The sequence below is a fragment of the Arvicola amphibius genome, chromosome 10, assembly GCF_903992535.2.
Source record: "Arvicola amphibius chromosome 10, mArvAmp1.2, whole genome shotgun sequence".
NCBI lineage: Eukaryota > Metazoa > Chordata > Mammalia > Rodentia > Cricetidae > Arvicola > Arvicola amphibius.
This window is the reverse complement of record NC_052056.1, coordinates 64,373,699-64,386,069: the sequence shown is the minus strand read 5'-3', so window position 1 is coordinate 64,386,069 and position 12,371 is coordinate 64,373,699. Positions and strand designations below refer to the sequence as shown.

General features: G+C 38.6%; 1 protein-coding gene across 4 annotated transcripts in view; it reads left to right on the top strand.

Annotated features, from left to right (window-relative positions):
- Positions 1-12,371, top strand: part of Opa1 (OPA1 mitochondrial dynamin like GTPase) — an 80,425-nt gene that overhangs the window by 12,904 nt on the left and 55,150 nt on the right. For 2 of the 4 annotated variants that reach the window (XM_038344679.2, XM_038344680.2), the window contains 3 exons: positions 4,099-4,209; positions 9,357-9,410; positions 11,825-11,929. In XM_038344679.2, coding sequence (XP_038200607.1) covers positions 4,099-4,209; positions 9,357-9,410; positions 11,825-11,929 — 270 coding nt within the window. The remainder of the gene's footprint in view (positions 1-4,098; positions 4,210-9,356; positions 9,411-11,824; positions 11,930-12,371) is intronic. The other 2 variants (XM_038344683.2, XM_038344681.2) reach the window with 1 other exon arrangement.

The following is a 12,371-nucleotide window of genomic DNA, read 5'->3' as shown; positions in this document are numbered from 1 at the left end:
AGAATTAAATAACCCAAAGTGGGAAGACATTTCATTTTGGCAACCAATAACAAATTTTGTATTCATAAATATCTTGAGCAGGTATGTATTAGAAAACCAGTTGTTGGGCTGGATAAATGGCTCAGTGGTTAAGAGCACTGACTGCTCTTCTAGAAGACCTGGGTTCAATTCCCAGCACCCACATGGCAGCTTACAACTGTCTGTAACTCCAGGATCCAGCTTTATTTTAAAAAAATTAAAAAGAGAAAACCAGTTGTTTTTAGCTAAACATATTGCTGAATTATTCAAAGTTTGGAAAATAGTGCTTAGGAATATTGCCTAAAGTTCTTTTACTAAACCAAAATGTAGTTTGGTAAATGTTATCTTTTTGGTATCGATGCCAAATACTTTATTTAGGTTTGCAGACCATAATGTTTCTATCAGCTTCTTAGCCTGCCCACTGTATGCTGTCAACTCTGCTCTGCAGCGATCTAGATATACCGGCCATTGTGCTCTTTGAACTGCAGGTTGATTCTAATGGGTCACAGGCACTTTGAAAATAGCTGTGCACTATAACTGGGTGGAACTAACACAGACTTTGGAATCACTGGTCCCATTTTTCCTGTTTTCTAAACTGTAGCCTACAAATTATTTAGCTTCTCTGAGTTCCTCCTTTCCTCTGTTGGAAAAGGAGGCGTAAGTGTCAGTAACTGTAAAGCCGCTAGGAGGGAAGGGCAGTGAGTGGGCTGTGAGATCTCTGTGTAATGGGACATTGACATTTGATTAATTTCTTCTCCTTGCTTCGTTATGAAGTCTTGTGGAGATTGTGAAAATGGAAAAATGATCCATAGGACTAACCTTGTAGCTTCTAAAGAGTTTTTAAATTATCTTTAACTAGAAACTACAGGTGATCGATGAATAGGTAAAGTTCAGCTATGTTTTGACTCACTCAAGCAACAACATATGCCAAACCCTGTTCTACCTGGTTGTTAACACATCTCAGATGTGCCAGGCCTTATTTAAGGTGCTAGGTATTAAAATAAACAAAGTGGAGCATATCTATGGTTCCAGCCACTCGGGAGGCTGAGATAGGAGGCTTGCTGGAAGTCAGGCCTTTGCTACCTGTCTGGGTAACATAGCAAGTGAGGTAGTTATCTTAGCCTGTTCAAGCTTTATAAAAGAAGGTCCATAAAGAGGTGGATTATAAACTACAGAAATGTATTCCTCACGGTCCTAGAGCTGGGATATGAGAGTAAGGTGCCAGGTGTGATGTGTGGTGAACACTGTCTGTCTGCATGGCAGAAGGGACTAGGCAGGCAGCTCCTGGCATCTCTTTTACAAGAGCGCTTAACCTGGCGACCTTGTGACTTCATCACCATGCTGATGCCCTGGTTCTCTTACAACCACACTGAGGGTTAGGTTTCACTATGAATTTGGGGGAGCTCATAGTTAGACCATAGCACAATAATTCAAATTTATTAAAATCTTTTGTACCGAAGTCATTAAATTAAAGCTGGCATTTTCGTTGGTTTTTAGAGCTCTAGTTATAATCAATTTTTTGACCTAATGTTGTCATTTTTTTACAATTATAAATGTTATACCTGAAACATGAGACAAAACTATATTGTCAAATTACCAATGACCAAAGTATTGTTAAAGATTATACCTTTTAAACCAGGCATGGTGGTACACGCCTTTAATCCCAGCACTTGGGAGGCAGAGGCAAGTGCATCTCTGTGAGTTTGAGACCACCTGGTCTACATAGCCAGTCAGAGTTACATGGTTTTCTCTCCCTCTTTTTTTTTTTGATAAATTATTGAGGTTATCTTCTATAATTGTTAGTCATAGTCATTGTGATTTGTTACAGTTATTGTGATTAATATATAATATCTTTAAAATGATTTTTTCTTGAGAGAAAAGAGTTCAAGCTCAGGAGAGTGTTACTGGCAAAGGTAGGTTTTGTGCATCTGTGCATCTCGTCCATCTGTCTCTTGGCTGTTCTACATGCTCAGAGACTGGCAGCTGCACACCTTATTTGGTTCTTAAAGTTGGGGGAAGGTGCTTAAGATACATGATTCTAATTCTTGTTTTCTCCTACTTTTTTTTAGGAGGTAACAGTTAATTTCACCTACCTTCACATAGCAGTGCTTCAGTAACAGACTTGGAAGGAAAGTGAGGTGTCACTAGAAAGAGTATTTTCTGGTAGTCTAATAGATATTATCATGGTAACTATACAGCTGTGCTTAGATATAAACGGTGATTCAGGGTGGGGCAGTTAAGCTAAGTCAAAGTCACTTGACATTTTGTAAGTTAGAGTAGTAGTGGTATGTAAATATTAATAGGTAAACTACCAAGTATGTCCAGCCTTTTGACACTGACACTGGTTGTCATTTACAAAGTTCACACTGGAAAACTGCACAACTGACTTAAGAAATAAAAGTCAAACAAATATAATCTTCTAAGTAAGTTTGTGCTGCATGTGGCCCATGGGCCTGGGGATGACCCACTGCAGGCTAATATAGGAAGCCTTCTTCAAAGGCAGATGTCTGTCTGTGTCATCTAAACACTGGAGTGGTGAGAAGACATGACGACAAGATAAGAGCACTAGTGGATGGTAACACTGCCAGATTACTTTGTTGTTTCATGTATGGAGTGACAGGAATTATGGGAATAATGAAAATAATTGGCAGTGATTGATAAATTTGCCAATGATCATATATATATATGATATCATATATTATATATGTCTTAAAAGACAGCCCCACGTTTTATGAGTCCCTTTTATACTATTGAATCTGGAAACAAATGTTGGCATTTTGCTTGTCAGCTGCTTTCATCCTTTGATTTGCTGTAAATCATTCAGTTTTCTTCATTGTCTAATACTGACAATGATCATAGCATCAAAAGTGGGAATGAAACAAAAGTCCCCAAATTTTCTGTCAATTTTTCTATAACTTAGACTGTTTTTACTGTGTAATGCAACCCCCCCATGTTATTTTTAGGTTTTCTAATTTTTTTATTTTATGGTTTCCTAATTTCTTGGGTTATGTAAGGTAAATAAATGAGCCTTCTACAAACTAAAATTTGAATGTGCTGTCAACCAGCATTTTAAGAGACTTTCTAATAATACAAAACAGTATTTTTCATAATTATTTTTTGAAATCTGAAGTTTTGTAAAGTCCTGATTTAGATTGTTTTAGTAATTACTAGTTTTCTTGCCTGTAGTTTGACTTGGTAAGTCTGAGCCCATTGTTTTTGAACACATCACACTGTTAAATTGATTGTTGGAACTTCACCATTTTAGTTTTTCTAGTTGAGAAAACATCAGTCTAGTGTCACTGTTGGTTCTTAGTTGTCTTTTTCTTCACTTATCTCAAAGCTGACTTTCTCCTAGGCCAGCGGTTCACCACACAAAGGGCCCTTAGCTCAGTAGGCAGACAGAGGCCTTGTGTGTTTTAGTATTGTACTACGGGGGGCACAATGTACTTACAGTGTACCAGCTCAACTTTAATGATTGAGTAGAATCGATGTTAGGAATAAAATTTAGAAAGTAATACAGTCCAACTGGCTCTTATTTTTCAGTTTTCATAATAACTGTATTGTTTCTGTATCTTAATTATGTTTTTTAAGTAATTGGTATGGGCTGTTACTTTCTCAGAAGCTATTCTATTTTATGTCAAAACAGCTCATAAAAAGTGAAAATTCCATCAAGCTGGTTAGGTAATGTTTCAAGTGAACAGCATACATCGATTAGTAGTACACATTGGCGGTTTTATCAAGAGTTTTATCAGGAAATCCAGGGACCTGCCATGCCGTACTCCTTGCGCACACCCATAGTCTGGTTTCCCTCTGTGTTGACACTGTCTGACTGGCTGCTGAGTCAGTGGTCACTGCCCTCTCATGTTCACTTTTTAAGCCATGCTGCTTTATTTTGCTGAGGGAAATGGAAATGCAGTGTAGAGCCCATGTGTGGCTGGCACTGCGGGTGCATGAGTTTCCATTTTTGTTTTAAGCTATCCATTCCTCCCTGTCTTGCATCTGTTCTTCTGTTGTACCCTTTGGTTTAACATTGTTCTCCTCCCCAATTTTCCTCTTCTCCTCATTGTAAACTCATGGCAGGGTCTGCTTGGTGAGCTCATTCTCTTACAACAGCAAATTCAAGAGCACGAAGAGGAAGCACGCAGAACCGCTGGCCAGTATAGCACGAGCTATGCCCAACAGAAGCGCAAGGTGATGGATGGTTTACGGGGGCTGCTGATGCATCTCACTAATCAGTCATTTCTGCCAAGATCGTGTCGCCTTAGTCTGTTGATGGGCTCCAGTCATGGGAAATTATCTTTAACAAATTAAATTTAAAAGATACATCATACCCCCTAAAGTGGGTAGTGTAGACAAAACCCAAAATATAACTCCAGTGTAGAAATTTAGGTTTCGAAGATTAGGTCATCTGTGAGCATCCATAGATTTGTATTTAGGATGAAACTGGGAATTGTTGTTTATGTGATCCAGTTGAGTCACTCAAATACCTGGGTGTTGAAGCTCTTGTGAAGTTTTTAAAAACGGGCTTTTAATCATTAGATCAAAGCCCCATAGGGTCAATCCCTGTATTCTGTATAGACTTTTATCACAATGAAACAAGTATAATGATTATGCATTTGTATACAGATCTTAAACTAATTATCTCACTTCATTTAGATCAGAGAAGTTTTAAAGCTATATACAATCCTTACCCAGGCAAAAAGAATCAGTCATATATAGTTAGCTTCTTGTTTGCTCTTAGATCTAAATCAAGGAATATATAGATACAGACTCGATGCAGTGCTTCTCCTGGCTAATCTTGGTGGTGGTTAATGCTTGAGAGTGTTCATCCTAACTCCATGTTCACTCACTGTCACTTCCTGGCTTTTCCCAGTTCCATGGCTGTGCAACCAACAACTCACTGTATATTGTTCAGTTTTCAGTGGATGAATAAAATAAGTAGAAGAACAAGTTATTTCATCTTTGTGGTTAAAGTAGATATCCTGACTTGAGGAAGGACTTATTTTAAACATCTCTCATTCTGTATGTTGTGATTATATCATTTAAATGCTCTAAGAAGTTAGGTGCCGTCACTGAGCTATCCATACCATAGATTTGTTACAGAGAGAAGTGGGAGGAATGTGTGTTCTGGAATGTTAGAAATATGAACATAGTGCCAAGTGCATTTTGGTCTTTTTCATAGTGGTAAGATGAAAACGAGGCCCATCTTTCTGCCATCCTAAACTCTAAGATGCAGATTAAGATTATACCAACATGCTGCTAAATCTGACCTTTCCAGGGATTGCAGTAGTAAGTACTGGCTGATTTTCTGTGATAGCAGGCATGCCTGCTTTACAGGTCTTCAGACTTGAGACTGCCGTTCCTGTTCTATTTACTGGGTTATTTACTCAACCCTTTTGTTCCCCTCTTTGGGGTTGTGAAATAGAGTGACAGAACTATGCTTCTGTCTGGGTTTGCAAAGGAACACTTAGTGGGGCACCAGCCAGGGCATTGTTTATAAAGGAACACTTAGTGGGGCACCAGCCAGGGCATTGTTTATAAAGGAACACTTAGTGGGGCACCAGCCAGGGCATTGTTTATAAAGGAACACTTAGTGGGGCACCAGCCAGGGCATTGTGTATAAAGGAACACTTAGTGGGGCACCAGCCAGGGCATTGTGTATAAAGGAACACTTAGTGGGGCACCAGCCAGGGCATTGTGTATAAAGGAACACTTAGTGGGGCACCAGCCAGGGCATTGTTTATAAAGGAACACTTAGTGGGGCACCAGCCGGGGCATTGTTTATAAAGGAACACTTAGTGGGGCACCAGCCAGGGCATTGTTTATAAAGGAACACTTAGTGGGGCACCAGCCAGGGCATTGTTTATAAAGGAACACTTAGTGGGGCACCAGCCAGGGCATTGTTTATAAAGGAACACTTAGTGGGGCACCAGCCAGGGCATTGTTTATAAAGGAACACTTAGTGGGGCACCAGCCAGGGCATTGTGTATAAAGGAACACTTAGTGGGGCACCAGCCAGGGCATTGTGTATAAAGGAACACTTAGTGGGTCACCAGCCAGGGCATTGTTTATAAAGGAACACTTAGTGGGGCACCAGCCAGGGCATTGTTTATAAAGGAACACTTAGTGGGGCACCAGCCAGGGCATTGTGTATAAAGGAACACTTAGTGGGGCACCAGCCAGGGCATTGTTTATAAAGGAACACTTAGTGGGGCACCAGCCAGGGCATTGTGTATAAAGGAACACTTAGTGGGGCACCAGCCAGGGCATTGTTTATAAAGGAACACTTAGTGGGGCACCAGCCAGGGCATTGTGTATAAAGGAACACTTAGTGGGACACCAGCCAAGGATTGTCTCTGCCCACTGTGTAGTGACCTTGTGTGAAAGTTAATGGGGCATTAAAAAGAAGTTATGCTATCCCATAATGGACATTCTTCCTGTCCTGAAAGCCCAGTTCCATGCTGTGTCTACCTCTGCACCCCTACAGTTAGGACAGAGATGTCATTAGCTCTTCACCATCATGGTCAAAAGATTAGCATTCCAGGCATCTGAGGTTTGCAGGAGGCCTAAAGTAAGCCACAGGCACTTTTTAAATATTTATTTCTCTGTTCTTGAAGAGTCTAACTAGGTCCTCATTTTTCAGCATTTTGTTAGAATTAAAGTTTTTGCCTGTATTTTCTGAGCAAAAGAGATGAACTCAGGCCACAGGTGTTGGGCATTTCCTCCTATGAATATGTCCAGATATAATTTTCCAGAGATCCTCAGATGCACACTTGACTGTCTCAGAGCAGCCATGGTAACCTACTAGAACGAGTTCTAAAGCCAATGTTCTCATGAGGAGTCAGGTTCTCTTTCATCTGGGCTCGTTTGTGCACAAGAGCCTGTCCCTTCTCCCTCAGTTTCACAGCCTTGGGATTGTGGAAAAGCTCTGGCTCATGGTCATTGCTTTTGTTCTTGTCAGGATGACTTTAAAATTAATTTCATAATAAAAACTAAATATATTACACAACAGAATGTGAGTCTCATGTAAGCAGCTGAGTTTTACCAGTAAAACCATTTGGAAGATAGCATACCTAAGTTGTCTAAAGAGGTAGGGGGAAGTATAGGCTTCGCAAGCAAGAGAAATTGAGTTTGAGCCCAGAACCCATGTAAACATGTCAGGTATGGTGGCATCCTCCTGTAATCCCAGTGCTGGGGAGGTAGAAATGGGCTCCCTGGGGCTCACTGGCTAGCCAGCCAAGGCTAATTGGAAAACTCTAAAGCAGCAAGAGACACTGGCTCTAAGGAGGTGTGTAGTGTCCCTGAGGATGACACTAAGCTAGTCTTCTGTCTCCACACGCCTGTGCATGCATGCACATGCACATCTAATAAATAACTACAGTAAATGACAGAGTAGAATAGCCCGTGCTAGTCCCTTAAGGAAACGTGTAAAAGTTACCTTCTCACCAATCTTTAATACTTGGCTTTATAAACCTAAAATTTTTTATCCTAAATCTTAGAAAACAAGTGAGATCTTAGTTTTTACTCAGCTGCCTATCTTAAAAGATTAATTTTGATTCTTATTAAATGAAGCAGCTAGGAAGTGTGCCATTTTGTAATATTCTAATTAATTGTTTTGATTTCTTATGTCGCCTTTTTTTAACCCAACTACTAAGTTAACCTTTTGTAGCCCTTGGCTTATATCAACATTTTAGCTTTTTAATTTAGTTATTAGTCTCTTAATTATTATTCCACATGCTGAGCAACATTGAATTTTTTTATAGTAATTCGGGATATATTGCAAGAAATTGCTCAATTTACATTTAAAACTAAAACCAAACAAAACAGATCATGGTGGCAAAGAAAAACTTCAATTCCAGCACTGAGGCGACAGAAGCAGTCCATCTCAGCCTGGTCTGCATAATGAGACCATGTCTAGATGAAAAAAGTAAAGCAAAAACAATTGGAAGTATTAGTTTTTGTGTATTGTATTGTAAATTCACTACAGTTGGATAGCTATTTAGTGGAAGAAAGCCAATTCAAGGACCTCTGAAATGAGTGGGGAATTTAATCTGCATCACAAATCTCTATGCTCATACATTATAGGATGACAGCATGCCTTGTGATCGTAATAGAGAGTGGTCTGCTTCTTCATTGGTCATTTAGGCTTTGTTCTTTGGGTCATGGGCTCTTTGACTTGCCTGCCTCCTCATGCTTTAAGAGACTTAATAATTCTTGTCCAGTCTTCCTCAGCACACATAGTCAAAATGGAAAAATAGGTTACACCAACAAGTTTCCTCTTAGTTGCCACTCAAGGCTAGAAACAAAATTTGTGTCACAAAATCTCATACAAAATAACTTAAGGAGGTTTCAAATACAGACATTTAAGAAGGAAAATAAATGTACCTATCATTCCTAGCAAGTATTATTATCTATGAAAACGGGGAAATTCTGAAAAGTTATTTGAAATTAGGAGTTGAAAATCTAAAAACATTTTGTAGCATGGACAAGATTTATTAATGTCTACCTCAATTTTAAAAAAAGACTGTCATTTAAAATCTGATGAAGACTACTCTGCCCTGTCAAGAAGTCAGTACACACTTACATGAATTTGTCATATGTGACATTGTTTTCATTGTGTTTTCTGTTTATAACTGTATTGTGACTACTTTAAATTATATTATACAATCAAATTTGGAGACTTTAAAAAGTTTGTTTTAGAACTATTGATAACAATTTGAAGTAGTTTACACAATACTGTAAATTTTGATTTTTATGTTCAAATCAGTTTTAGTTGCTTAACTTGGTTTTACAGATATATTTGTTCTGTTGAGAGTTAGCTCATGTTACATTGGAATCAAACTTAAAAACGAGCCTCTGGCTCCGCTTAGCTCTCTGAAGAGCCAGTTAGTCTCTGTGTCCGGTGGTTGTGCACATCTCTACAGATAGTGAGAAAGTTGAAAGTTGTGCTTTAGAAGATCCACTGTGACCAGTGAGCTTTTGCGGTGGCTGTGAACCGCAACTTGTATCTGGAATGCCCGTGCTTGTTTTTGGAGACATGACAGTGCTTTAGATGTTAGGTTCCTGTGCCTTCATACAAAATAACTCTGATAGAGCAAACCTAGATCCACCTCTGCTGGACTATGACAAGACAATGACTCCTTGATGTTTCTATTTCATAAGATTTTGAAGAACTGTTATTATTGATGAGAATAACTTTATTATCTTAAATATTCACTTGATTTAAATTTTATTTAAAATATGCATATAGTCAGTGCTGCTTTCAAACTTTAGCTTATTGTGTAGTCTATGTAACCGTAACCCTACTCAACTAAAATTAATCTATTTTAAATATTTAGGTGTCAGACAAAGAAAAGATTGACCAACTTCAAGAGGAACTTCTGCATACTCAGGTAACTGTAGTCGGTAAGAGTGCCCAGTGCTCCCCTCCATGTGAGCTGCTGGAGGCCGAGCCCAGGGAGGGCATCATACCTGGGGGGCGAGCACTCAGACGCCGAGCAGCATCCTCAGCCCCAGGGACTTCTTTGGGATATGGACAGCGGGTTCTTTTTCCAGCAGAATAAAAGCTGAAATACTCAGTGACAGACATTTCCCAGTAAAAGTAATTTTTCTATCTACAAAGGCTGATTGAGAAACAGGGAATGAGAAGAAACCAAATGAATACCAGGTTAATTCATTATGTAGAGATTCCTGTCTTTGAGTGATTCTTGTCCTGATTTTAAAGATGAATTATTGTGAGAGGGGAATGGGTAAGAGTATTTGTCTTTATATAACCTAATGCTTATATTTTCACTTTGCTAGGCAAAATATAAAGAAATTTGAGTTGAGTTTCATGTATCTCTACTGAGTCCCCTAAAGCTTTTCTTTGTTTCCTTGAAACCTGAAATTAATACGATTTTTTTTACTAGGGATAACTCTGATGGTATAAGCCTATCTCTTAGGGTTAACAGTAGAAATGGTTGTTAAAAAACCAGTTCTGTATGATGTAGTGAGCACCCAGCTACCTTCCCATATAAGATTTGTCAGCAGCAGTTACTCTATATTCATAACATCTAATAATTAAGACTTATTCTGTAAGCCAGAAGACATAATTACCATCTGAGGTCTTTTTAGGGAAAACATAACAGAAGGGGCAGTCTAAATGAAATCAAGCAGCTATTACATTTCTGATACATGGTTTTCCTTGATCTGTTCCTGGAGTCTCATGTGTGATTTTCACTAAGAGCACCTGTGCTTTGGCTGGCACCTGTCTTTCTCGAGACTGTGAGTTACCACTGGTGTCTCCACTGCTCCCTTGTAGTGTACTCAATATGCTATTCTTTATTAAAAAAAAATTAGTGTTCTCTGAGAGGGTGTTCCCTAGAGCCATAACATTAATATTCCCTGGGAGTGTTTTAGAAATATAGGTTCTTGTTCATCCTAAACCCGCTGAGTTAGAATCTCTGGCAGTGGGACTCAGTGGTCTTTGGAGTTCTTTTTCATTTATGTGGTTTTCGTTAGGTAGCTGACCTGGAACACAAGTCCTCCCACCTTAGATTCCTAAATGCCTGCTCACTGTTAAACCCAGCTACAGTCTTTGTTTTTAATATGCTTAAGGTAATTATTATGATATGTCCTAAATTTGAGAATTCTTTGTTCTACGTAAGCATGCCCAACTTTCTGACTTTGTAACAAACATAGTTGTCTACAAGGTTCACACTGAAGAACCGCACAAACAAGTTACAAAACAGAATTACACTCCAAAGAATTTATAATGTTTGAAGTAGATTTACAGTTTTGTGTGCATCTCTATTTGCTGCTGTCCACAGGTTGGACACACCTGTCAGCCCATTTACGCTTCCAGAGGATGCCTGTAGGTTGACACTTGTATCTAAGAAAGGAAACAGATTCCCCAATTGATTTCATAGTTACAAAGAAATGTGCCGGGCACTGTACCCTGCAGTGGGGCAGTTCCAGCTCTGAGGCAGTTAGTGTTGATGCGCCGTGTGAGGAGTATGGAATATACTGGGCTGTGCAGTTATCCCCACCAGCGGTTCTCAAGTAAAAGAGATACACTGGCTGCATGTGCCAGTTTTCATTTTCATTTTAAAGGGGTAGCAGACGGGAATTAGTTTTAATCATATATGTTACTTAATGCACTGTGCCCCAAATTAGTATCATTTCACGTATTTGTTTTTATATCGGTATTTTAAATACAAACTTCTTCAGACATGAACATTTGACCAAACCTGGTGTTTAAGCCTCTCCCTCAGACAGACCTGTTGAAATGCTCTTTCCTCCAGGACCTTAGTTAGGACAAGCTAGCAGGTCTGCAAAACCTCTACTCCAGTGGGCTTTCTGAGAGGATCATCACATGGTACATGTGTAGGTGTTACACACTCATGTTGTATGTCATACTGAAATCTTTCTTAAAGGAATGTCCAAATGAGAATAATTTGAATTTTAGCCAAATAGCCTTATATTGGAGACTTTTATTTGGGGATTTTAGGAAATACTGTTTCTTGGGGTATAGTTCAGACTTCATTAAGTTTTTAAATTTTAGTATTTTAAAATTCTTTCTTTAACATAATCAAATTTTTAAGTTAAATGCTAAATTATAATGGAAAATTATGGATTTCACTGCTTGCTTTAAATAATCATAATTTTATTTTCTTCACATTGTCGTGGAACATTTCTAAGTGTAATAATTGAAGTGTAACCAATTAAGTCATATAACTTCAGAATTTTGGAAGATTTTAATTAGACTTAATATTTGCTTGTTAACCCATCTTTTTCTAACACAGTCATGTGTATTGTCTTGTTGCAGTTAAAGTATCAGAGGATCTTGGAGCGTTTAGAAAAGGAGAACAAGGAGCTGAGAAAATTGGTACTGCAGAAGGATGACAAAGGCATCCATCATAGGAAACTGAAGGTACTTTATCTTAATTTGGTAGTTCTCAGAACTTTGGCATTTGACATCATGTATTAAATAATAAATTTTTAGTTTATCTTCTTTTAAAAATATTGTTTGGGTGATTTGCCTGTATGCCTAAGTACCACTTGCATGCTTGGTGCCTATGGAGGCCAGAAGAGGGCGGATTCCTTGAAACTGCGGGTACAGGTGGTTGTATAAGCTGACGTGTGGGTGCTGGAAATTGAACCTGGGTTCTCTGGAAGAGCAACCAGTGTTCTTAACCAATGGGCCATCTCTCTATCCTCTAAGTGATAAAAAATTTAAATAACGAAGTGTTTTATTGCCTTTTCATCCTAGCCAGTGTAAATATTTCATAAAATACAGATTCTAAATTCATCATATAGCATGCCCATAAAATTTTCATATTTTAAGACTTTCTTATGAATCAATCTATTTTCAT